Source organism: Gadus morhua, chromosome 7 (genome assembly GCF_902167405.1).
Source record: "Gadus morhua chromosome 7, gadMor3.0, whole genome shotgun sequence".
In the NCBI taxonomy this organism is placed as follows: domain Eukaryota; kingdom Metazoa; phylum Chordata; class Actinopteri; order Gadiformes; family Gadidae; genus Gadus; species Gadus morhua.
Window position 1 is genome coordinate 17,698,939 of NC_044054.1, and position 26,644 is coordinate 17,725,582.

Genomic DNA, 26,644 nt, shown 5'->3' on the forward strand with positions numbered 1-26,644 from the left:
GCCCAATCTATTTCTAAATGCTGTGTGGCAAAATGTAACGGATTCCGTGCATGAGGCCACTATCCTCTATTTTAATTGATCAACTGAAACACACAAGCAGAACTGACCATCTGCTGGTCAATTAATTCAAATGACATATGATTTTTGTAATTTATTGCAATCTTTAAATAGTGAGGGTAAATAAACTGGACCGAATAGATGACTGCAGTAACGAAGGCACTCTTGACATTTTTTAATAGGGAAGTCATATTTGGCCTTACTGAGAACAGAGAGGTGGATGAATTCGGCAGGGCTGTGCACTGCAGCACCAACCTAAACGTACTCAAAGCGCGTCCCCTGGTGGACACTGTGCGGTATAACATGCTCACGCGCCCGGCTGTCAAGTCTCCAGACAGCGCTATGCCGCACGAGGGGTAACCAGGTCTGTACCACTAACAAATACTATTCTCAGAAATGCATTGAAAGATCACGAGTAGCATCGCTGGGTCAGCCGCAAGAAAGAAGCGTTTAGATAAAGCTTATGAGGGTGCATGTGGTGTCCTGGGGCTCTTCGCGATGACGCAGAATGAACAGTAGGCTTTTGCAACGCATCCATGGTAGTGTGGGACACGTGCTTCACCTCTATGGACTCTGTGCCTTTTCGAATTTCATAATTAGCTCATTTATTGCTCTGAGGTGAGGGGAGAGACCTGTCAGTCGGCTCTAGGGGTGATGGTCGGTGTGACAGGATGCTGTGCGCTGTTATTTAAAGGTTTGGCATTGTGAGAAGACCTTGCGTGTGATTCAGATCGTATCCTGGTCACAAGACACGGAGTTCGGCCTTGCTAAAACCTACTTCAGATGAAGAGCACATCACAGTCTATTTTCCATTCATTTGGGTTAACGGGGACTTGAATATGCCATTTTATTTTTAAAGATATGTCAATTCCCATCTCTTTCTCTCACTCTGTCATATTTTGAGCAGTTCATTTTGATAACACTTATATTTATATAAAATATTAAGGAAACCGAGACCACATCTCGAACTTTATTAATTGAGGATGGACAAAAAAATATGTAGGCTAGCTAATTAAAAATTAAAAAAAGATTTTTCATGCCATGTTCCAGTTTTTTCTAGTCCTTTTGATCAATTTGGAAATGGTTCGTATGTTTTCTATGTATGTCAATGGATCCCCCCAACATGTTGCTGTTGCGGTGTTCAGGGGGTCTTAAGTGTCAGGGGGTCTTACGTGTTGATCAGCCTCACTGCCTCGGTTATGTTTGATCCTTCAGAAATAATTCATGTTTCTGAATGTTGGGTGCTTATAGTAGCACTGTGTAAAAGTTGCATCAGAGCTCTGTGTGAACGAGTCATTGCTTCCACCATGGTTACATTTTGATGCTAAAAATGTTTAAAAGTCGAGCTTAAAAAGTTGTGAGAGAACACGATGACCACATCAGACAAAAAAATCTGAACAATCTGCTCCATTGTTCAGTTCGGTTCCTCAGTAGTAGCCTCACTTTCCATTGATTAGGTATAGAAATCAGCCACAGTTTACTTTCAAATTACGCAGAAAAATGACCTCGTGTAGGCAAAAAGAACGGGATTTGAAGTGTGTCTAGACAACAGGCCTATAACATGTTCACCTTAAAGGTAAAAGGGGCCATGACCAGAACACAGGTGCGGTGCGGGTCTACCTGTTGCTTAACATGTGGATTTGGATCAGTGAAACAGAATAGTTCCAATGGGGATGTATATGTGGATTACTGCTATAGAGACAGAAATTAACCCCCCTTCAGTAGGCCCTAGCTCTGAAGAGGCCCAGTAAGCCGTGGGTTATGCAGCATGTGACCGGTCTCCCCCGAGCGGGGTGGTGGGGGGATGGGGGGAAAAACAACTCCTGATTTGACTGAAGAATGGGCTCTGTAGTTGAACCTACCAATCTACGTTGCATATTATTTCCGTTTCACTAAACCTAGAGTAGCGTGGCGTGGATGTCTTGCGAGTTTCTTGGAGTGCTGTGATGTGGTCTCTATTCCTCATCATCGCAACTTTCGTGGTGTGTTTTGCGCCGTCATTTCAACAGTTCCCCCGGCGCTGCGCCACCCGGGAGGCTCTGCTCTCCAAGGAATGTTGTCCGTCCTGGGATGGGGACGGCTCGGCCTGCGGGGCCAGCTCCGGCCGGGGCTTCTGCCAGGACGTCCAGGCACCGACGCAGCCCGACGGGCCACAGTACCCGTTCTCCGGGGTGGACGACCGAGAGAAGTGGCCTCTGGTCTTTTATAACCGGACGTGTCAGTGTGCCGGTAACTACATGGGGTCTAATTGCGGCGACTGCAAATTTGGGTTTTATGGAGCCAACTGCAACGAGAGACGAGAATCCGTCCGGAGAAACGTCTTTCATCTCTCACGGGCCGAGATGAGTCAATACATATCCTACCTGAACCTGGCCAAGAACACGATGAGCACAGACTATGTGGTAGTCACGGGGACCTACGAGGAGATGGAGAACGGGTCCAATCCCATGTTTGCCAACGTCTCCGTGTATGACGTGTATGTGTGGATGCACTATTATGTGTCCAGGGACGCACTTTTGGGCGGGCCGGGTAACGTTTGGACCAATGTGGACTTCGCCCACTGGGCCCCCGGGTTCCTCCCGTGGCACCGTCTCTACCTGCTCCACTGGGAGAACGACATTCGGAAGCTGACCGGGGACATGAGCTTCGTCATGCCCTACTGGGACTGGCGGGACGCCGGGGACTGTGACGTCTGCACGGACGAGCTGATGGGGGCCCGGAGCCCGGGGGACCCCGACCTGCTCAGTCCGGGGTCTGTCTTCTCCTCTTGGAAGGTAAATCAAATACACCAACACATCTATCTTTCTCAAATAATTGGTTTGAGGGTTGTTAATTCCTTATAGCAAAAGGTGGCATTTTAGGCCTTTTCATTTTGATTTACTGAATACATTGGGCCTTCATGCATTTGAGAAAATCATCAAACCCAAAGAAGAGTACAATGTTAGAGAACATCTATCGTTGTGCGCACACGTGGGTTTCTCAAGTAATCATTTGACTTTGTATGTTTTGTGTGTGTGTGTGTGTGTGTGTGTGTGTGTGTGTGTGTGTGTGTGTGTGTGTGTGTGTGTGTGTGTGTGTGTGTCTGTGCGTGTGTGTCTGTGCGTGTGTGTGTCTGTGCGTGTGTGTGTGTCTCTGCATGTGCGCGTGTGTGTCTGCGCATCAAGGTGATATGTTCCCAGCCAGGCGCCTACAACGAGAGGGGCGTGCTGTGCGACGCCAGCCAGGAGGGCCCGCTGCGGAGGAACCCCGGCAACCACAACCGGAACCAGGTGCCGCGGCTACCGAGCTCCGCGGAGGTGGCGTTCACCCTGGGCCTGCGGGACTACGACACGGGACCCATGGACCGCACGGCCAACATGAGCTTCAGGAACACAATGGAGGGTATGGCGCTCAGACATGTTTATTTATTTATTATTATATTACAAAAAAAATCTTAAATCTTATACTTTAATATTTCTTTAATTTATTTTTAAGTTTTTAAGTTGAGTTGTTTGTCGTGTTGTTTATTACAGAAGCAATACTTTGAGTAAACTTTTGATTTAGCACATATCTGAAAATCCTGTGTGTTTGTTTTTGCCGATGTCAGAAAAGTAATCATTAGGGGTCAACCCCTGTGTGTGTTGGATGGATGTTAACGGTGTGTCCTTCACCACCTAGGTTTCGGAGATCCGTCAACCGGACGCGGAAGCAGTACTCGTATGGGCATGCACGCCGCCATCCACGTCTTCATGAACGGGACCATGTCCTCCGTGCAGGGTTCCGCCAACGACCCCATCTTCCTTCTGCACCACGCCTACATCGACAGGTACAGCCCCGGCAGGGCGACTTGCCCTTTATCACAGCAACGGTCTCACTCCACTTATGAAGGACAAGGTAAAGCTCCAGTTGTTTTCAGGGGAGAACCCTTGAGAAGGAACCCAGAGGAAGGGTTCCCCCTTCTAAGGATTTTTCTGAGTGGAATAGGTGCAACCGTGCAACAGAATGGTTTTAAAATTGAGTCCAAATGGTGGTTGTGCATGCAGAAAATGACATCCCAACTGCTTTATGAACACACACACACACACACACACACACACACACACACACACACACACACACACACACACACACACACACACACACACACACACACACACACACACATAAAAAAGCCATGTGTGTCCACTGCCAGATAAAGACGAGTACACAAACAAACATCTCTAAAGGAAAGACAAACCAGAGTTGTTATTGTGTTATTAACAACAGTCTTAATTGTGGCATTGCAGCCTGTATGAGCAGTGGCTGCGGGTAAACCAGCCGTCTCCATCGGAGTACCCGGACTCTGGCGCCCCCATAGGACACAACGGGGACTACAACATGGTGCCCTTCCTGCCCCTTTACAAGAACAGAGAATTCTTCCTCTCCAGCAAGGAGCTGGGATATGAATATTCATCCCTGCAGGATTCCAGTGAGTATCTACTCGCCTCTGGGGTTCTCAATCCTCGCAATGTTTTTTACATGAGGTTTATTTATCAGAAACATTTGTTTCGGTATGAATGTTTGCTTATTCCTTTCTGATTCATTTGTATTCCTCACATTAGAAAAATGTGTGTAAATGAATATTTATGGAGACAAAACCATTTGGTTTAATATTCAGGATTCACAAAGATGTTTTTCCGAATCTGGAAAGCTGTTCTGTATGCAGACAATGTTTTCGCTAATTTAAACAAACATGAAGGCCATCACAGGCGGGTTGAGTCTATAAAGGTCTTCGATAGATTAAAACCTCCCCCTTGGCATCACATTAAACCTCCATTTCAAGAGACAGAACAATATTCTCAACCAGCCAAACTGAAACAAAGCAACGTCCTTTACACAAACTGCTTCTCTCCTGTGTCTCACGTGCAGATACACTGCTAGTTGAATCCATGAATCCCCACATGGAGAACCTGCTGCAAGTGTGGCCCTGGCTGCTGTTTGTGGGGCTCCTAGGGGCCGCCGTGGCCGTCCTGATGACCGTGGGCGTCAATGCAATGAGGCGCTACTACCAGGCCCCGGGGAAAGGGAGGAGCCCCTTCCCAGAGAGAGAGCCTCTGATCCCAGCCTACAGCATGGAGGAAGAGGCCGCCGTCCATAAGAGCTACCAGACCGCTATGTGAAGGTCTACTGTATCTTCAAGACCGATCTATGGGTGCTATATCAAACTACCGTACATTCATGTAACATAATTGTAAATAAACGGATGTATGCCCTATTTAAACAAGAATAAAACGTATCTTGGGATTCAGTGTAATAAATTGAATGAATTATGTTACCTATTTGTTTGTTATAAACGTGTAAAGCATTAGCCACGGTTGGTTAATTGATTTCTTTGCTCAGAACAGGTTACAATGCAGTTCAAGTGAAGTGACATGCACTCGGTGGAGCAAAACAGTGTGCATGTCACTCTGTTTATAACATTTTGAGGGAGTGTGTAATGTTAATGTATTTTTCGAATGAAAAAGTAATCGGAAAAGATTTGAGTGGTTTTAAAAATCCATCTCTTGATATCACAAAGAAGTTGCATGGGGTAAGTATTCAGTACCAAGACCTTCAGCCTTGGTACCAAAGTCAACAAGTGATGAGGGACTTCTATAATAACTTAATAGAGTGAGTAACATTTCATACATCACAGGAAACGCACATTTCAGAAATATCAAGCTTTTATTTATAATAAATTGTTTCCTGAATAGTTTGGGTCCCGTTTGAGGTCTCTTCAGCAAGTTTTTAGGTTGCAGAAATATAAGCAAAAACAGGTGTCTGAGCATTACAGCCATGCTAATGTTCAGCTTCTGCTAATGTACTGTACACAGTAGTCTATGGAAATATTCAGGCATGAAACGATAACAAGATGATACAATTGAACTCTGTTGTTGCACGAGGCCTAGTGGTCTGCACTGCTGCGGGGGTCTTTGTGTGTGGAGGGCTCGTGTTCACTTAGGTTTCCTCTCACACCATAAAAAAATGCATGCTATCACTTCTGCCCTGCGCATAAGCAAGGCACGGACCCGGCCGCCCAGTGAGGCAGGTAGCCTGCTGCTCTTAGCGCCTAGCGTGGGACTGGTGGAACGCAGAGAAGTAAAGGTTGTATCAGCGATTCTGGTTGCCCTGACTTCCGTTTGTGAGATTCCAAACAAACAGAGCCAGCGAGCCCCTCCCTCCCGTGTTTTGAAAATGATCATGAACGCGCAATTTCATGAACGTGCATGACCATGAACGCGCAACACATACATCGAAGGGTCGCATAGCCCAGGCACGAGCACGGAACACCACTAAACCCACCCTTTGTCTGTGATTGGTTGGAACACTGTTTATTTTGATTTTGAGGCATTGGTAGTACCATTTGTTTTTGTGTGCGATCTCGGAGCCTAGGCTGCCTAGAGAGACGCGGTTTTTTAACAGCCTGCTTATGGGACGGGCAGCTAGCGGATCGTGAGGAAAAAGCAGATGAATGTGACACTTTATATTTCAATCAGAATTGCTGATACAACCTTTAATATACCCATGAGAAATAAAACAAAGTATAAAATAAAAGAATACAACTATGTAAGGAATGTACAGTATTTGAGTTGCAATGCAGTAAGTGGCCAGGAGGTGTCCCTCATTTCTATTAGTTCTAGCGCAACTTAGGGAAAACTAGTTAATGGAAATCAACAGAATGGTGTGTAGAATGTTGTTTTACGGAGACCTAATAACAAAGAAAAACAGTCATCTGGATAAACGCAATTAAAATCAACAGCCGAATGGAAGAGGAATGATTGCACATAAAGCTACACACTCTGAAGAGTGCTAAAGTTAAAAAACATGCCATGGAGGTGAATGCCTAATAAAAAAAGAAACCTGGATTGTATGAATGTCTCATGTAGGAAATTACAGAACAATATAACTTGCGGCTTTATCATACTTGATTGAATGTCAATAATATTAATAATGCAGTAATTGTCCTACATTCATTCAGCAAAGCAGGCATTGTGATTTACACCCATTCGATGAAACACCACTTTCTATACTTTCCTTAGCCAATGACGAATAAAGAAGCAACATCGTTCAAGCTTTTCCATCGCATGTCATGAATATCATTGTGCAAACTTTTTGTGATGGGGCGACAAGAAGAAACGGAACAGAAAACGTGGATGGACATAGAAACAAACAAAACCGAAGCACTTTGACGTGAAAAGTCAGCAAAACTGACCGATCTTGACTCAGAGGTGTGTGTGGTGGTTGTGTCTTAGCAGGATTGCAATATCATGAAGACAGCATACAAAGTAGTGAGGCCATTTTTCAGAGGCTAAAAGAGGGGCTTCTACAAATCATTAATCCAACTCATCGTCGGCTTCGCTGTCCTCCTCCTCCTCTTCCTCCTCCTCGTCTTCGTCGTCGTCTTTCTCCTTCTCTGTTGCTTTGGGCGGGGGGACAGGGGGCGGCAGGTCCAGCCGAGCCCAGGACATGGGCTCGGACTTCTTCATGGCGATCTCGATCTTGGCCGCCAGCATGTTGACCACGCTTTTGCTGACGTCGATCACCTAGGCAGAGAGAGGTGAGCGGGGGTTAAGTTTGGCGGTTCAAAACCGCCTAGACCGTCACATGTTTTAAGCGTAGTGTAAACAATGCAGTGTCTAAGACGCTACATTATTCAGTCATGTGTTTTAAGTGCTGATACCTACTTTAGTCATGTGTTTTACGTGCCGGTCGAAGAAAATACCTTCTTTAGTCATGTGTTTTAAGTGCTGGGCTAAGACAATACCATTAGTCATTTGTTTTAAGTGCTGGGCTAAGACAATACCTTCATTAGTCATGTGTTTTAAGTGCTGGGCTAAGACAATACCTTCATTAGTCATGTGTTTAAGTGACAGTCTAAGACACTACATTATTCAGTCATGTGTTTTAAGTGCTGATACCTACTTTAATCATGTGTTTTTCGTGCCCGTCAAAGGCAATACCTTCTTTAGTCATGTGTTTTAAGTGCTGGGCTAAGACAATACCTTCTATAGTCATGTGTTTTAAAAAGGTCCCATGGCATGATAATCGCACTTTACGAGGTTTTCTAACATTAATATGAGTTCCCCTAGCCTGCCTATGGTCCCCCAGTGACTAAAACTTGCATTCGGTGTATAACGAGCACTAGGTATCCTGCTCCCCTTTCGGAAAAATGGAAGCTCAAGCGAGCTGATTTGGAATGTGGCCCCTTATGTCGTCAAAAGGGGCCAAGCTACCTCCCCTTTCTCTGCCTTTCCCGCCCAGAGAATTCGGGCAGCCAATGAGCTACAACCTTGCGAGGGCCACATGTGTGTGTGTGTGTGTGTGTGTGAGTTTACAAACACTGTAACGCAAGTGTTGTATACTTCTTTGTTGTACACTTCTTCTTTGTTGTACACTGTTCTGCTGTTGGCGTTATGGCGCATAACACGTCGGTTCTCTGATGTATCTGGTATTTCCACAACGAGACTGAGGTGGGGGTTATCTCAGCCATCGTTGAGCCCCGATGCCCACCGCCCGCTGCCGCGAGGCACCACCACCGCGAAGCACCACCACCGCGCGGCAGCCGGCAGTGGGCGGTTCCGTCTACTTCGGATTGAAGTGGAAGTGGAAGAACCGGAGACGTCGGAGAACCGAGGGATTCATAATATCATCTGGAGGCGCACAAAGCTTTTGGCCGTGATAATCTATATTATATGATATAGATATCTATGCATAATATGATATTACTTAGATATAGAGCTCCAGGACTCCCGAACATTAACAGAACACGGCCAAAGGCTGTCTGCGCCTTGCCATTGCGCTACATCCACTGTAAACAGCGCATGGTACCGTGGCCGCAAGCAGCTCAGGGCCACACCCCCACCCTCCTCCTTGACCCGCCTCTCACCTCCTCATTTGCATTAAAGCTACATACACCGAATAAACACGTCTGGGGAAAGCTCAATGTGCGACTGGCTCATAGTGGCTGTAATTCTGCGCCAAGGCCGAATTTCGGGAACATCTTCAGATACTGTGTTAGGGGCCCTCTAATATCTATATTAAAGCATCCATAAAGTAGCATGCCATGGGACCTTTAAGTGCCGGTGTAAGACACTACCTTCTTTAATCATGTGTTTTAACTGCTACTTCAATACAGTTGCCTGATCGGCACCAGTGATTCCATCACACATGATGAAACATCTACAATAAAGCTGTTTTGAAGTTATAAGTCAAGACGCAGTACCACATTAAAAGACTCTGCAGTACCAGCTTATGATGCAACGTGGGACACTCACCCCCCACAAGTTTATTTTCTGTGCAAATTCCTTCTCCCCTTCAAAAAGAATGTGGATGTCGAGCTGGAAATAAACAGAGCACATGTCACCGAAACATCAGAGAGACAGAATTCACGGCAAAAACAGCTTAACTTCCAAAAACCTCAAAAGCAGACAGACAGACAGACAGACAGACAGACAGACAGACAGACAGACAGACAGACAGACAGACAGACAGACAGACAGACAGACAGACAGACACAGAGACAGACAGACAGACAGACAGACGCACGCCCCACCACCCCCTCCCCTCCCCCCACTCACCGTGGTGCTGTTAGCCTCGACGTAGCTTAGCTCAGGGACGGAGTTCTTTGAATAAATGGAGACGATGACCTGTGCTCCGGTCTGGTGCCAGTCAAACCGACACGGGACCACTTTCTTACCCTGCGAAGGAGAGGGCAACCGTTACACAGAGGCTCGGCCACTGATCACGCCGACTGGCCACTAGAGTGCGATAGTGGTTCATCTCCCACCCACCGTGTCTTTCTTCTTCCAGATGTGCGTTCCCTTGACGCAGCCCTCCTGGGACAGGAAGGTGTTGAAATCAGATGTTTTCCTTTTACAACAGGTCCAGTACTTCATCCTGTGTGGAGGAAGTACATGGGTCATGTTTCATCAGGGTCCACAGAGGATCTACACACAACACATACTATGAAAGATGTCCTCTAGATAGAACAGGGGTTTTTAATGGTTTAATTACAGGCAGAAATTCTGGTCACAACAACTTCAAACAAAGGAAATGGTTATGAATTATGTCTCACACACACGCACACGTAAATGAATACATTTTCAAAATATTTCACACACAATTTATTCCTAGGATATGTTCATTAATATTTTTTCACAATAAGTCTCACACAAACAAACATAATTAATAGGAAATGTAGATGAATATATTTTCACAATCTGTCCAACACATTATGCTAGGAAATGTTAATGAATACATTTGGCCAAAACTCATGGGACGAGTTTACACAACATACCACGATAGGCTAATGAATTCAAAATACAAATCACTACATAATTGACAACAATTATGCCAACTGCTTCTTTCTCTTACGTTTCAAACCCATATTAATCAATTTAAGGTCATATATTTTCATTGATTTAGTTGCAAAACCGGGTGTCCCTGTAAGTTGAGATCTGCATTTAATTTGTATCCAATCTCACTTAAAGATGATACATTATAATGATAAAATCATTGACTGAAAATCATCTAACTTTGTTATTCCTGGTTATAAACAAAATTAATCAAAAGTGCTTTGAGTACTAACCCTTCGTGAAAGATGGGGAATCCAGAATGGTATGCGCACACTTCCTCGTTGCTAGCCACACCGCTAAAGCTCTGGTGGAGATAGAGTCACAGGTGAAGGGCCACTTATAACAACACAAATACACGTAGGACGTCTGTTTAGCGTCTTATGGAAGCAGTGCATCAGGGACATTTCAAATGTTGTTAGGCACACAATGGGCAGGAAGAGAGCGAAGGTGATTTCAATAGAGCACTTCGCCTTCTCTCAGTAAACGCGGCACAAAGACATGATGGACTTTACCAACATTTTCCCTTTATGGATAGGGCTTGTGTTTTTCTTGTATATGTAAAAGCAAGAACACCAAAATAATCCCTTTGGGCGCTGATGTCTCTCAGCGTCTGTGCGATTAGACAGTACATGTTGAGCCGAGCTAGACTTCACCGCGCGACGGCGGTCTATCAGAAGGACAGCTGTGGCAGTGATCCGCATCCCCGCCATAGACAATGCATCTCAATTAGGGCCAATGCTGCCAGCGAAGGGACGCGGAGAGCCTTTTTGGGGTGGAACGCTGTGGCTTAAAAAAAAAAGTGCTTCTTTTGGGAGTAGCTTTTTCCTTCCGTTTGTGAGTATATCAAAATGATGTATGATTATAAGATAATTGGGTGATATGACAGCACGAGTAAACAACGGTGATAGGGCAAGGCAGGGTTAAGAAAATGTTTTTCCTTTAGAGTGGATTTTTGGAAGAAATCTTACATTAAAGTAGGACGCGTAATGGCGTGTTCACTTTGCTGGAACTAGAACTAAAAGAACAGATCTAAAATAATAATCAGTGTACTTATAGTGGTGCTTATGGGAGAAGGCCGAGCCACAGTCTAGCAGCGAGAGCAGAGCCTGCTTTAGGATTCTTGCAGAGGCCAAGTTATCAGCTCTCTTTTTAGTGGGGTTCGGAAAGCAGTGGGGAAAAGAAAAAAACAGCCTTGAGCGGGCCGACACTGTGGCGAACGCAGCGGCATCACACGATTCCGGCGTGTATGACAGCGCGTTTTAATGCTGGATTTATTTTTACACCCAATAATTCAGGCGTCTTGAGGCGAGGCTTCAGGAGGCATCAAAAGCGCATGTTTTCCTGATTCATTTTAAAAAGGGGGGGAATATTTATTCACCTACCTTTGTGCACCCTGCGTTTTTACATGATGTGCCAATCTTGGTTTCATCTCCCTCCTCCTCTGGAAGAAAACACACAAAACACATGTGACGTGTTTGACAAACGTGTGGTATTTTTAAAGACAGTGCAGCATAACCGCGCTGAGGAAGGGGACCCCAGTGGCCAAACACCAAACCCCTGCTTTTCCCTCCTCTGTCTTCCTTCTTGGTTTCCAGGACACAGAGGTTGAAAGGAAAAGACGGGAACAATACCCTCATCGTTCCGCCCAATCACAACCCGTCCTTTGACCCGCGCTGCTTTCTATTCCTGACTTAATTCCATGGCAGCCCTATTCCCCTGACAGAGGCACGGCAGGAGAGGATGTGTGGAGGGGTATACGGCGTGGCACTGCTCACCTTTCATCTCCGTCGTGTTGTCAGACAGCTTCATCTTTTCCAGCGCCTGCCGAAGAGAGGCTGAGACCTTGTGCTGCATCCTCACCATTGGTTCGTCACCACTACGGCACACACGACGAATTCCCCGTTTCAATACGACAACCTTGTATGTTAGCCTGGTGCTTTAATTTACAGTGGTGTTGGCCGATCACCCTAACATTGCGGAGTGATAGAATACCGGAAGACGGATATGCAATTTAGGCGTAACTCCGGAGATAAATCACAGTATCAATTTAATCTACGTTTAAGTGGCAATTAAGAAAATAGTCCACATTAGTGCTGATAAGTGGGAGTTGGCATGATTGTCCTGGACACCTCATCAATTTAATATGGCAAACTATACTCCCTAAAAAAAGCTTAAAGCTGGCATATATCCATGTCTTTCGTAATGCCACACACACCCCCACCGAAACAACCACAGGAGAACGTTTGTAGAGAACACCCGCTCTCTTCTAACAACCAAATGCAATCATCAGTCTCAAGGACACTACAAGTGGGCACCACAGGGTAAAAATACACGCATTCAACATTCAATATGCAGTAACCAGGGGGACGCACGGTTCAACGAAGTCAGTAGGTGCTCAGGGCCAGTGTTTAGCAGTGATATCTCTAGGCGAAATAGGTGGGGTCATGGAGGAGGCTTTAAAGTGAGGTTACAGAGTAGGAAGTGAGGGGGCAGCGATAGAGAGGTGCTTTCAGTCACCAAATTGGTTGAACTCCTACCTTGGTCTGGTGAACGCCCCTTGGGGTTTAGGGGCGGAGATGATGTACTCGCTGAACTTTGGTTTCTGTTCATCCACCTCCTTCTTCTCTCCAGAGGAGCTCACGTCGGGTTTCACAGGCTCCGGTGGCTTTTCCTTGTTGTGAGGGGCTTTCGTACAGCCCTTGAGTAAAAGGATCATCAAATAAAAGATTTGTCATTCAAGAGAGCATGCAGAAATACATACTGTGTGTTCACACTGTGAAGCGAAATGTATGTCATCGTATCAGGGTGTGTAATAAAATTACATGCATGAAAGCTACTCATCTAAATACAACAAATAATATTGAAGTTCAGGCTTTTTCCCAATAAAAAGGTTGTAATGGCGGAAGTAGGATTCTCCAAGAGTACCCTATGAGCTTAAGAGTACAAAGCGCTTTCATCCATTCTCCGGAGCACAGCCTTACAACAATGCTGAGGAAGTCGGAAAAATCGGTGGTTCTTCTCTTGCAGCACGACCATCCCTAAGGAGGAAGAGGAAGATTTAGATGCCTTTACTGTCAATCAGGATGGACAGAAAATCTTCTTCTGACTGGCCGAGTGAAAAACAATATTAGAAACGTGCAATGTGGGTCAAAGCTAGGGAAGGCTCAGCTTGGTTTTGACAGCATCCAACCAAAAGAATCCCACCCTCCCTAAAAGCCTCCCTCTAAGCTACTCCCCTAAAACACGGGACTAGCTCGCTAGCTTCAGGTACAGGTCTGCCCATCCTTGTGGAAGACTCCAGTCGTGCTCAATGAGTGCACTTTTTATTTTTTTTGGAAAATTTGATTGATTGATGTCCAGAAGTAAAGAGAATTTCAACAGATACGGCAAAATATGTTCCTAAAATAAATTGGCTATCCTAGCTTTAAGTGAAGGTGTACAGAACGCACCTATTTTTTTTTTATGGGGAATTTGAATGTTAGTGGGAGCAATATATGGGTGGAAGTGATTTGGCTAAACCATATTTACCTTCAATGCATCATGGAACACCGGGACTCCTGGGTGGAAGGTGCACGCATCTTCAATGAATGAAAAAAACATGTCAGATGTTTAACTTAACACTAACAACTCCCTATCCATTTTCTATGCATTCGTCCACTCTATCAAAAATTACTGAAGGAGCTTTCTGAAGTTATTTGCCAAGGGCAAGGTGTGGTGGTGCTCTCGGTCCTGCGCACTCGGTCCTGTGTACGCGACCGCTGATACAGACAACGTCAAACTTGCATTCATACTCCATTCTCTATGAATGATGCTTGCCAAGTCGTAAGAATTTTGCTGGGCTGAAGCAATTTGGTACATGCAACAATAAACACACTTTGACTTTGACTTTAAACTTCCTCGAGTGCCATCACTGACACTATCGGGAGGCTCTCAAGCATAACATAAGTTCTAGGGTGAGAAGGCCATGTAATAACATTTCAAAACAGCGTACGTGTTCTCTACAATGGAGCATCAATTTACTTGGATCTATAATTGATTCACCTTTTTATCGCAATTGTTTAACCGCAAGAGGCCTACTTACCCAACTAAAGGTGTTTACAGTGGCCTAGTCAAGGAACTGGGTCATCATAGAAGTCATTTTTCCATTGTTTCTACCCCTTTCCCACCACACCACAGATATGTTTCAAACACTTTTAGAGCCGTGCAAGGTCCATTAATGTTCAACCCACATACTACTATCGTTTGTGTTGTTTTTCATTTCCAGAACAACGAACATTAGAGATACAGAAGGATAATATATTGCAGTCGTGCAAAACAGTAAAATAATGTCGTAAAATATCTTTCTTAAACCACACAAAGCCTTACTAAATACAAGGCAGACAGGAAGTTTCTGGAAACACAACCCAGTATCCTTACTTCATACAGCGAATACTATACTATTATAATTAAAATAATATTACATTTTACGGCCAGAAATGTCAATATTCACATCGTAAACGAATTAAAAACCCTTAAAGAGAACACGGAGTGTGAGAAGATCCGTAAAGCACACGGCTGTGTTACAGTAGACAGAAAATTCTAGATGAGAGCATAGCAACATAGCTAGGACAATACTCACCATCAAGGTTATTCTCCGGATCAAAACGTTGACCACAACCTTTATTATAACATAAAACCGACATGACGGTATTCCGTGATGGAGGACTCCACAATAAAGCAATACAGAGGGTTAATTAAAGGCGATTGCACCCACAAAACTAGTAGTTCGGGACAAGCTGGCCGATATAACCCCGCTTGTTAGACTTCCGGATTGTGTCGGCTGTGCTCGGTAAAACTCGGCACATCCCGAGTCCGATCCTCTCCTGCCGGTGGCTGAACTACCTTTCATCTCCCAAAGAGCGCACTCGGTCCTGTGTACGCGACCGCTGATACAGACAACGTCAAACTTGCATTCATACTCCATTCTCTACTGTAACCATATGCGGGACCTTACTCTGACAGCAACTACGAACCCCTTTGCTTCGGTTTTGGATATGATATTTATTCTGCAGACACACAATGCTGCATCTGTGTTTTAGGGGGTTATGTGAAAAGGGGCACCCAATTGTATTCTTTATGTTTCCGTTATTTCGCTGCTGGACGATGAACGAGTTTTGAACTATTGTATTGGACATTTTTGGCTTCATGGAAAACACTTTATTGAAACAGTTACAGCAGAATACTATGTTCCGAATTTCTTCTCGAGGTAAGTCTGTGGCATGCATACGTCCCAATATAATTCCAGTGGTGAAAATTGTGGAAATAGGTATTTTATCATCCAACATTAAACGAAAAAGAATGCGAAAAAAGGAATGAGTTAACATTGTATTCCATGTATAGCATGCTACGTGGCCATGGTTTCATATATTTTGTGGTAAGGTTTTAGAGTCAATGCGTTGCATATAAAATTGTTAACTTTGATTAATATTCATACGATATTGCATGAATATCCATCAAACTTAATGCTCCGCGACTCCGCCATCAGTAACTGGATAAATGGCGGTTAATGGCTAGTTAAGAAGTAGGCTGCTATATTCTTCCTTAAGCGGTTGAGGAGTTGTTGAGAATTTTTTCACTAGCTTTATATTGTGTCCTATTTTTTTCGATCCCAATTGTCAAACATAAAAATCGTAGTGCGCTTTTTAGATGTAGGCTATTAAGCAAACACAAAAGTCACGGACCTGTCATCGCAGAGCTCTGTTGGTAATTCGTCGTTATTGAGTTTTAGCCTTACAAAATGCCAACGGTTTTGAAACCTCGGTTTTTTTATAGTTATAATCATAACATATTTGCTTAATAAATTACAAGTAGTTTAACTGCCATTCGAATGATAGATATGTATGTATTGTCAACCTATTTAAAGTTATGTCTGAACACCTCATTAAATCTTTTCTCTTTCTTCACAAAAGGCTGACTGGGCAATTATGGAACGGTGATGAAGTCACTTTTCTTGGGCATAATGTCGCCTCTTTCAAGCGTCTGGCTCCTGCTCCATATCGTCTTTTTTTGCTTCCTCTTCCCTCCATTTCTCTGTCCTATTCAAGCTCAGTTCCTACAGGCACCCAGGGCTTCACCCAGCCTCTTCCTCTTCACCCAATTATCTTATAATGCTTCCATTTCGGAGAACTCTGCAGCAAGGACCTACGCCAAGAGCGAAGTCAAAATGGGCATTATTCTCAGACCACCCCGATCCCTGGACATTAGGTACTCCATCGAGTCCGGGGATAGCGAGGGTATATTCCAGGCGGAGGTGTTTGTGATGGGTGACTTTGGATTCCTCCGTCTACGCACTAATGGAGGTAGTGTTCCCAGCTTGAACCGAGAGGTGCAGGATAACTACACCCTTACAATAAAAGCGTCCTCTCCAGGGTCTCTTGAGGCCTATGCAAGTGTTTTCATCAAGGTCCTTGATACCAACGACCTGCGGCCGCTGTTCTCCCCCACCAGCTACTCCATCGTGGTCCCTGAGAGCTCCCCTCTGGGGGCCAGCATAGGACGGGTCACAGCGACCGACGCGGACGTGGGCTCTAACGGAGACTTCTACTACTTCTTCAATAACAGAGTAGACTCTTTCACTGTCCACCCCACCAGCGGCGTCCTCACCTTGACCGGCCAACTGCAACAGGAAGTCCAAGGGCAGTTTGACTTGGAAGTGCAGGTGGTCGACCGAGGGTTGAAGCTCTACGGAAATAACGGCGTCAGCAGCACGGCCAAGCTGGTTCTGACAGTAGACCGAGTCAACGAGTTTGCCCCTGTGCTCGCCGCCACTGTGGTCACCCCATCGTGGTCGCAGAAGGACCAGGTTTACGTGGTGTTGACGGTGGAGGACAGAGACGAGGGGGCTGCTGGCGATGTAGAGTGGGTGACCATCATCGACGGGGACCCATTGGAACAGTTTGTTGTCGACAGATCTCCGGTCAAAAACGAATACAGAGTTAAAACCTCTGAACTGCTGGACTGGGATCTGTTCCCCGATGGCTTCAACCTGACCTTCCAGGCCAAAGACCGGGGCACCCCAGCAAAGTTCTCAAACACACAGTTGGTTCAACTGTTGGTGAAAAAGCCAGAGCCAACCGTGGTGGAATTTGAAAAAAGTGTTTACAAAGTAAAGCTGAGTGAGTTAGCCCCTCCTGGCACTTTTGTAGGCAAGGTGCGAATATCTCCTCCTCCCCTGATTGTCAATTACAGCTTCACTGCCGCCTCAGAACCAATTTTCCTTGATTTAAACCCTTTGACTGGAATTATCGTGACCACACAGCCGTTCTCAATAATAACCCCCGAGACTATGGAGCTGGAGATTATTGATATTATTAGTCAGCTTCAAACCAAGCTGCAAATCACCATAGAGGATGCTAATAATAACCCCCCAGTGTTCACCCAGGCCTCCTATGATGTGGACATCAACGAGAGTTTACCATTGGACACGGTCATCCTGGTGGTTTCTGCCACCGACGCTGACAAAGCAGAGAACGGATATGTAAGCCACACAATCTCCGGCCTGCAGTCCGTACCTTTCGCCATCGATCAGAACACGGGAGAAGTCCGGGTTATCAGAGATCTGGATTTTGAGACATCTGCGGATACTTATACGTTTGCAGTGCGAGCCTCTGACTGGGGTTCTCCATACAGAAGGGAGAGTGAGGTCAATGTCACAATTCGCCTGGTTAACATAAATGACAACAGGCCTCTTTTTGAGAAGGTGTCCTGCAGAGGGATGATAGCTCGGGATTTCCCTGTCAACAAAAACATCCTCACTCTTTCCGCCATAGACATAGATGAACTCGGGTTTGTACGGTACCGTATATTGTACGGTAATGAACTTGACTACTTCACGTTAAACCCAGACACCGGAGCCCTGTCGTTGCGGCGATCTCTAGCCGCGGCCAATCTAAAAAGTGGAATATTTAATCTGAAAGTGGCTGCCACCGATGGGGAGTTTTTCTCAGATTCTACGTTTGTGAACCTCACTGTTGTCAGAGGGAGGACGGCACCGAGGGGGTTCAACTGCAAGGACACGCAGATGGCCCAGCTGTTGGCAGAGAAAATGCTCAGCAAGGCAGCTGCTATGGCGACCCCGAAAGTGGCAGAGACCTATGCATATGCTTTCTCTCAGAACACACAAGCTCCACAGTTTGAGTCTTTTCCCAGCAGTATTTTGGTCCGGGAAGACCTCGTCCCTGGCACCAGTGTGTTCCAAGTGAGGACACGAGATAGTGACGCGGGCTTCAACGGCCGAGTTCTCCACGCCATATCTCAAGGGAATCTAGAAAGCTGCTTCAATATCGACATGGACGATGGCTTGATAACCGTGTTAGAGCCACTGGACCGCGAGAGGACGGATCGGTACTTTCTTAATATCACCGTCTACGACCAGGGCTTTCCACAGATGACCAGTTGGCGGTTGTTGACCGTGATCATCGACGACGCCAATGACAATGATCCCCAGTTCACTCAGGACGGCTACTCCGCCCTGGTCGCCGAGAACTCTGCCATCGGTCTGGAAGTTATCACTGTTGGCGCCTTGGATAAAGACATGGGTCAAAACGGCCAGTTGTCCTACACACTGCTGACCAGCGTCCCTCAGTTTGACATCAACAGAGAGACTGGAGGTGTGTTTGTGGCGAGCCAGCTGGACCGGGAGGCCTTTCCAACTTTCAGCCTGAAGGTGGAGGCCAGAGACAAGGCAGAGAGAGGCACCCAAAGGTCAGCAGTGACCACACTTAGTATTATCATCGGCGACGTGAATGATTGTGCCCCAGCCTTCATCCCTGCCAGCTACAGCACCAGGGCACTGGAAGACCTTCCAGTGGGGACTGTGATCACCTGGGTCCAGGCTCAGGACCCAGACCTAGGTCTTGGAGGCCAGATCCAATACTCCTTGATGAATGACTTCAACGGCACCTTTGAGGTAGGTCCTGCTTTGCCTCTGGACAATTTGTTTGTCCTTATTGGAATGGCAATAGCAATTCAAATGTGCCAAAACCCATCTTTTAGAAAAGCCTTTGGCTATTTTAAATGATTATTTTTTCTCTGTTATTTTTCTTTTTAATCTATTTAGTCTATGATGTTGTATTCATCATTTAATGTGCATTGTAGCACTTTGAGGTCATTGAGTTGATGTATGCGTTATAAATAAAATTCAATATTGTTATTATTATGGGACTTTGTAATACAGGTGATGCAGTTTTGTTTTGTTTGACAACTGTGCATACAGGTAGATGCTTGGAGCGGGGTGTTGAGGATTGGGAAGGAGCTTGACTATGAGAAGCAGCAGTTCTACAATTTGACTGTATTGGCTGCAGACAGAGGGACTCCCAGCCTCAGCACTCAGTCATTTGTTGAGGTCGAGGTGTGTAAATCAGACACACACACACACACACACACACACACACACACACACACACACATGCACACGCAATTCCCACCAACACACACACTCACACACAGGCATCCAAACACACCCACACGCAAACACACACACAACCACACACCCAAATGCTCACACACAACACAGACCCCCCCCCCCCCCCCCTTAACAAACACACACACACACACACACACACATTGTCTGTTTCTGATTCAAACATTCCTCCGATCTGATTTCATTTATCTTGTGTGACACCGCAGGTGGTCGACGTCAATGAGAATCTGTATGCACCCTACTTCTCTGACTTCGCTGTGAGGGGCTCGGTGAAGGAGAACTCTCGTGCGGGCACAAGCGTTCTGGCGGTCAGCGCTCAGGACGATGACCAAGGCCGGGACGGGGTGCTGAGGTACTCTATCAGCGGCGGCAGCGGACTGGGCACCTTCTCCATCGACGAAGAAACAGGTGTGACACAACATCAATGTCTGAGGCCAATTTATGTAGAGTGTAAATCCAATTGCTCGCAGTGTTATGCTTGGAATATTAAAATCCCAATTTGGTGCTTATTTTTTGGAGATAATAAGCAATCTAAAATGTTCTTCGCAGCATTGGGACAATTCATTTGGGTTCCCACTCGTCTCCTTCCCCTGTCTAGCCTTCTGCCGTCACTCCGTGCCATCAATCAGCTGTGTTACCTTTATCTAGTACATCTTGCTAGCTTTAGAACGATTCTTGTTCTTCCCCCGAGAGCTCATCCATTCCCTGTCGCGTGTTCATTCCCTGTAAATGCTTTTTTTGGTCAAAGATTTATTCCAAAGCAGCGTATCTCAGTATTTGCAATTGTGTGTGATGGGGGGTGATGCTTATGAATATGGATACTCACGCTGTATGTATTGCATGGAAATTAATATTTCGGTGAGTGTGTGATTGTCTGAGTGTGTGTGAGTGAGTCTATGTGAGTGTGTGTGTGTGTGTGTGTGTGTGTGTGTGTGTGTGTGTGTGTGTGTGTCTGTGTGTCTGTGTGTATTAGAGTGTGTGCGTGCGTGTGTGTGCGTGTGTGTGCGTGTGTGTGTGTCTGTGTGCGTGCGTGCGTGCGTGAAGGAGTGAGTGAATATGTATGTGTGACCGAGTGTGAGTGAGTGTCTGTGAGTGTGTTCATTTGTGTGTGTGTGTGTGTAGGCTGTGATGGTGGGGATGGGGACGTATGGAAGCGGATGAATGGAAAGGGTGTGAAGTGTCAGCCAGTAGGATGCTGGTGGGGACCTCACCAGGGCTCTGTGTGTACTGGGAGATCATTACTGTAATGAGGCCAGCATGGCCGCTACTGTATCAGGGCAGTAGGCTGTAGGGCCTGGGGCACGGAGCTTCTACTGATCCCACCCTGCCTGGATCAAGGCTACCTCCTGCTGCACTGAAGTATACAGCATATTCATTCTGATTTATCTAGCCATGACAGAAGTATTGTTACGTGTGTGTGTGTGTGTGTGTGTGTGTGTGAGTTCTTCTCTCCTGAGGACTCCCCCTCCGCCCAACAAATGCCCGGAAAACTTCACAAAAATGTTCACGAAAAGTGTATGAAATCATCCGCGCTGTGCTCCACCACAGGGGGAAGGGGTGAACAGAAAGGAAAAAGGCTTGAGGCGTGATATGGAAGATAGTCTACTGGACGTTATCATTTTTCAAAGTGGCTACGAACAGCCAACAGATATTGATTTGAAATACTTTATACACAGTATAATGTGTAGTTCGGAAACAACTCGATTTGTACTATCTATGACTATATATAACTATCTATAAATATCAATCAATTTAATTTAACTTTGCCATTCAAGTCCTACCCTCATTTGTCACACTGGCACTGGCCTCTACTGTAGATGACTGGTGGCGCTAGCCTGTCCTGACCTTTAAATAGGTTAATTAATATCGACTGTACTGCTGCCAGTGAGAGAGAGAGAGAGAGAGAGAGAGAGATAGAGAGAGAGGGAGAGAGGGAGAGAGGGAAAAACGACTTATCTGGCAGATTAACATTAATTAACATCTAAAGTTCGGTAAATAGCAGATAAGATTTAGAAATCGGATAGATGAAACAGCATCGTGCTTTAAGAGTTAGGAAACCGTGGTGGTGTTCAGCAGCAGACCCCGGACTTCCACCGGCCCTGTTGAGTACAGCTAGGGAGAAAGAAGACTAGCGAGGGTGTGAGTGATAGCCAGGGATAACCTTTATAGAGAGTGCAATCTTTCCAGGGGAAATCAGACGGTTTGAAAGTACAGGCAGAGGAGGAGCGAGAGGAGAGGAAGTGAAACGATTAGAGGGCAGGTAAAGGTTGCAGTAGGAACCGGGAAGAAAATGGTACTTTCTTTCTTTGTCTATTGATTTCCTTTTTCCCCCAACCTCCCCAAGTTTTGTTTGAACGTATTAGATATTGAACAAAAAAAGTCTCTCTGCTGTTTGTCCAGGCATGCCGGTGTGAAGGTACTGCACTACTGCGTCCAGGATGGCTAGTTGTTGATCTTGGAGTTAGGAGCCTGTGTTGTCCCACTCGTGTCCCCAAGGAGTCTTACCCTGTCCTCCTGCCAGCCTGAGGGACTCTCTTTTAACTTACTGTCAAGCTCGGTGTTTCAGCGCAAAGAGTAAAGATGTCAAGACAAAATTGGAAATGAAAGACAAACAGTGAGGAAAAAAAGAAACGTGTATTAGTGGGGATAAGAGAGAGAAGAGACGGTTTGGGAGAAGAAGGACATTGTGTGCGTGCGTTGCGCTTTATAAGGATTTCCCGCTGTGTTTAGACGAATCCACCATTTGAATCTCACGTGGGTAATTCTCCCTTGTTCTTTGGTATGCCGGCCTACTTACCGGTGCAGTGTTAACACGCGTCTGATATGAAGATGCTTCTCGATGACTCATTCCGGTGTGGGTGGAAAAGCGCCAGAGCTATCCATCACTGAAGAGGAAGGATTGTCTGTGGCTTAAATCCTTAGTGCTCTTGCACTTCGAACACAAAAAAATTGGTATTCTTGTCATTCTTAGGGGCAAGGCTAGGCAAGCAATTTCTCATTGGGCAGCTGTCAGGAGCCAGTGGTTCTCCTATTAGGGTGAACTGTGAGCAGGCTGCAGGGCGTGTCACGGTCAAGATGAAGTGTTTTTTAAGTTACACGCAGGCGCAACGTATTATACATTTATAACAACAAACACACTGGGCATCTTTTGATGTGCTTCTCGGGTACTAAGTATACCACTGGCGAGAAGAGACCCAGGAGCAAGCCCAGTGAGGATTGCTTCCATGACCTTGGGACTTGTTTGTTTCTTTTTTTTTTGAAGTCCTAAAACCCGAGTAGTCGGCCAGCGGAACCTGTGACTAACTTCTTTAGCAAGTATGTTTTTAAGTCCTTATTTGAAAACTGGCTCTGCATAGCCTTCGGGGTGGGGGGGAGGGGGGGGGGCTGTTTGCTGTGCTACGGAGTGTGCTATTTGTGGTGAGAATGCCCAGTGTCAAATCTGATTTATTGTGGCCTTTTCTGAGTGGTGCCTGTCTGTCATGAGGTTCAAAGAGCCTTTTGGAACGCCAAGTTATTTTTTTCTCCTCACCTCTCTCTTTGTCTGTGTCGCTGTCGGACTGTCATGCGGAGATGTGATGTGTTCTGAAAAGGACACGGTGAAGGACAGCAAGGCCGCAACACCGTTTTTCATTTTCATGTTTCATTTTCATGTCCACTGTAGTTTTCTCGCCTAGATGTGGGGAACGGTAACACGTGTGCAAAATGCAGAGAGAAATGTGATTTGTCAGGCTTGTGACTTGGTCCTAGTAGGTGGGTGGCTTAATCCGCCTTATGAAGTCTCTCGGGCTAGAATAAATAATAGTTACACATCAATAGCAATACAGAGATCCTTTTTTTGAAAGAGAGTCACACTTAAAACTAGCTGCAACTTCATAAATGGCGCGAGAAGAAACATGTTATACATTATCCTCATCCAGAATGATATACGTATCATTAACGGTTCATTTCATTATTACTCCGAGGGTGCTCTTTACACTAATTAGAAAGACCCTGGTTTAATGATCAGACTCATAAAGAAAACTGGTAGTCTGACACGGTGGCGTTACCGCGCCAACGCATTTAATGATTAATGCCGATATGTGTAGACATTACATGATCGAATGCCAAAAACACTTCCGTGCGTGTTCATGTTTATGTGTGTGTGCATGTGTGAGATAGAGAGAGAGAGAGAGAGAAAGAGAGAGAGAGATGGGGAATTTGTGTGTGTGTGTGAGCGAGAGTATGTGTGTGTGCGTGTGCGTCTGTGTGTGTGTGTGTATGTGTGTGTGTGTGTGTGAGAGAGAGAGCGAGAGTATGTGTTTGTGTGTGTGTCTTTATCTGTGTGTGTGAGTGGGGTGCTGAGAGAGTGTGGGTAAGAGTGTGTGCGTGAGTGTGGGTGAAGTGTGTGTGTGTGTGTGTGTGTGTGTGTGTGTGTGTGTGTGTGTGTGTGTGTGTGTGTGTGTGTGTGTGTGTGTGTGTGTGTGTGTGTGTGTGTGTGTGTGTGTGTGTGTGTGTGTGTGTGTGTGAGAGAAAGAGAGAGAGAGAGAGAGAGAGAGAGAGAGAGAGCGAGAGAGAGAGAGAGAGAGTGAGTGTGTTCTATGTACGTGATCCGGTATGACAGGCTTGTACAAAAGAGGAACCCATCCATCCAGGAGGTGCCGTCCATAATGGACAGTGTTTCTTCAGACAAGGTCACCGCCTTGCTCCGTGACTCTAACCCCCCTCAAGGCAACAGTCCACTCACAAACACTTGGGCGCATGTGTGGGGCCACACGTGCACTCAACACACACACACACACACACACGCACGCACGCACACACACACACACACACACACACACACACACACACACACACACACACACACACACACACACACACACACACACACACACACACACACACACACACACACACACACACACACATACGCACACACGCGCGCGCGCGCCATCACTACGACAACTGTACCGCTAGGTGTAGCACTGCGGACCGGACCCTCGGTGAGGAAACAGCCATGCGGGCCCCGTGGTCAGCTGTGATCACAGCCAGCAGAGAGAGCTGAGCCCCACTCAAGGAGCCCAGAGTGGTGTTACTAATGTGTTTGAATGTCACTGGAGCCGGAGTGTTGTTTACCCAAACTCAAAGTTACAACTTTGCTTAAAGTATAACTTCAGCTTTTGGGCCACAGAAAGTTGGGGCCACTCTGCTGTTCAGCAATCGCCTGGCACTGCATATGTTAGGAGGATGAGCTCACACATGTCTGTCTCTCTCTCTTTTCCCCCCTTTCTTTCTTTCTTTCTTTCTTTCTTTCTTTCTTTCTTTCTTTCTTTCTTTCTTTCTTGCTTTCTTTCTTTCTTTCTTTCTTTCTTTCTTTCTTTCTTTCTTTCTTTCTTTCTTTCTTTCTTTCTTTCTTTCTTTCTTTCTTTCTTTCTTTCTTTCTTTCTCTCTCTCTCTCTCTCTCTCTCTCTCTCTCTCTCTCTCTCTCTCTATCCCTCTCTCTATCTATATTTCCTCTTCCTCTGTCGCAACAGGAGTGATTTACAGTGCCGGTATTCTGGACTGTGAAACTAAAGACTCTTATTGGCTGACTGTCTGCGCCTCTGACAGAGGCGTCACAGCCCTGTCCACCTCTATTGAAGTCTTCATTCAGGTGAGTGCTGTCCAGTGTTGTCTACTGACTTGTACTTTCTACTGACTTCTAATGTCAACACCTACTATGGCTGTCATAAATACACGCCTTGGTACAGTATAATATGTGCAGATGAAAATGTATATCATTATTATTAGTATTAGTAGTAGTAGCATAAATAATAGTATTACGAGTAGTACTAAAAATGACTAGGAAACATAACCCTTTGATGACTCGCAAATAAATAATTTAAATGGATTGCAAAATAAAATATGTTTATATATAAATAGAAACCTAAATATTTTATTTTACTTTGCCCTTGACTGTTAAATAATTTATTGCTGTTTCAGACTAAATACATTTCACTTTAGCGTAAAAGGTAAGGCACATCCAATCCTGTAATGTCATGAGGATACGTTGACTTTTCATGATTTATGCAATATACACAAATACACACTATACACACATAGCCAAAGAAAATATATCATAGTGTGTTATGAGATAAATCAGGTTTTACCTCATTTCATAGTATTATTATCATCGTTATTATGGAAGTATCAGATTTGAATGAAGGCTTAAAAGTAAATTAAATAATTAAGTACACTTTAGATTACTCACAAGATCATTAATTTTGGATTCAAATAAACAATTCATTCAGCAAACCTCCTATCGCTGATGTGGTGGCTTTAGTTATACATGATGAACATCACATACATGATACTGTGTCTGATCTAGGAACCACAGGAGGTGAGCTCGGGTGAAGCCGCCCAGCTTTACAACTGCTTTGCTATGAGTTTGTATGATTTATAGGTCTATATTATAGGTCATATGATGACATACGATACAGCCCTACCTTATACATTCCTACTTCTACATCACCTAAGCTCATAAGGTAACAAAAAATGAAGTGGACAAAATATTTTTACACTATGAAGTTTTATCCACTTATCCAAAAGCCATTTACAATACCGTGCACGAGTAAAGTTATGTCATATTGCAATTTAAAAAATATGCCTGGCAGGTAAGTAAAAATGTTTTCACCAATATAAACCTACATTATGATAGGGACTTGTTTAAACAAGCAATTATTGGAATATGGACTCGCCCAGCTGGTGAAATACAGCATTCGCCACAGTGCCTTGTGTTGGAGTAAAACAATCTATT

General features: G+C 45.2%; 3 protein-coding genes across 3 annotated transcripts in view; 2 read left to right on the plus strand and 1 right to left on the minus strand.

Annotated features, from left to right (window-relative positions):
- The first annotated feature begins 1,877 nt into the window (after window positions 1-1,877).
- Window positions 1,878-5,338, plus strand: LOC115547352 (tyrosinase). Its single transcript, XM_030361529.1, has 5 exons — window positions 1,878-2,831; window positions 3,222-3,438; window positions 3,715-3,862; window positions 4,323-4,504; window positions 4,945-5,338. The coding sequence occupies exons 1-5, from the start codon at window positions 2,004-2,006 to the stop codon at window positions 5,193-5,195; spliced, it is 1,626 nt and encodes a 541-aa protein (XP_030217389.1). The 5' UTR covers window positions 1,878-2,003; the 3' UTR covers window positions 5,196-5,338.
- Window positions 5,339-6,535: 1,197 nt separating this feature from the next.
- On the minus strand, window positions 6,536-15,258 carry chordc1b (cysteine and histidine-rich domain (CHORD) containing 1b). Its single transcript, XM_030361530.1, has 11 exons — window positions 15,028-15,258; window positions 13,938-13,987; window positions 13,391-13,447; window positions 12,947-13,107; window positions 12,185-12,285; window positions 11,792-11,850; window positions 10,643-10,713; window positions 9,846-9,951; window positions 9,633-9,752; window positions 9,330-9,392; window positions 6,536-7,598 (listed from the first exon to the last, which is right to left on the minus strand). The coding sequence occupies exons 1-11, from the start codon at window positions 15,089-15,091 to the stop codon at window positions 7,389-7,391; spliced, it is 1,062 nt and encodes a 353-aa protein (XP_030217390.1). The 5' UTR covers window positions 15,092-15,258; the 3' UTR covers window positions 6,536-7,388.
- Window positions 15,259-16,407: 1,149 nt separating this feature from the next.
- The window catches only part of fat3b (FAT atypical cadherin 3b), a 68,468-nt gene continuing 58,231 nt past the window's right edge, over window positions 16,408-26,644 (plus strand). Inside the window, exons 1-4 of the mRNA XM_030361056.1 lie at window positions 16,408-19,356; window positions 19,663-19,797; window positions 20,076-20,277; window positions 25,383-25,501. Of these exons, the coding sequence (XP_030216916.1) occupies window positions 16,408-19,356; window positions 19,663-19,797; window positions 20,076-20,277; window positions 25,383-25,501 (3,405 nt within the window). The remainder of the gene's footprint in view (window positions 19,357-19,662; window positions 19,798-20,075; window positions 20,278-25,382; window positions 25,502-26,644) is intronic.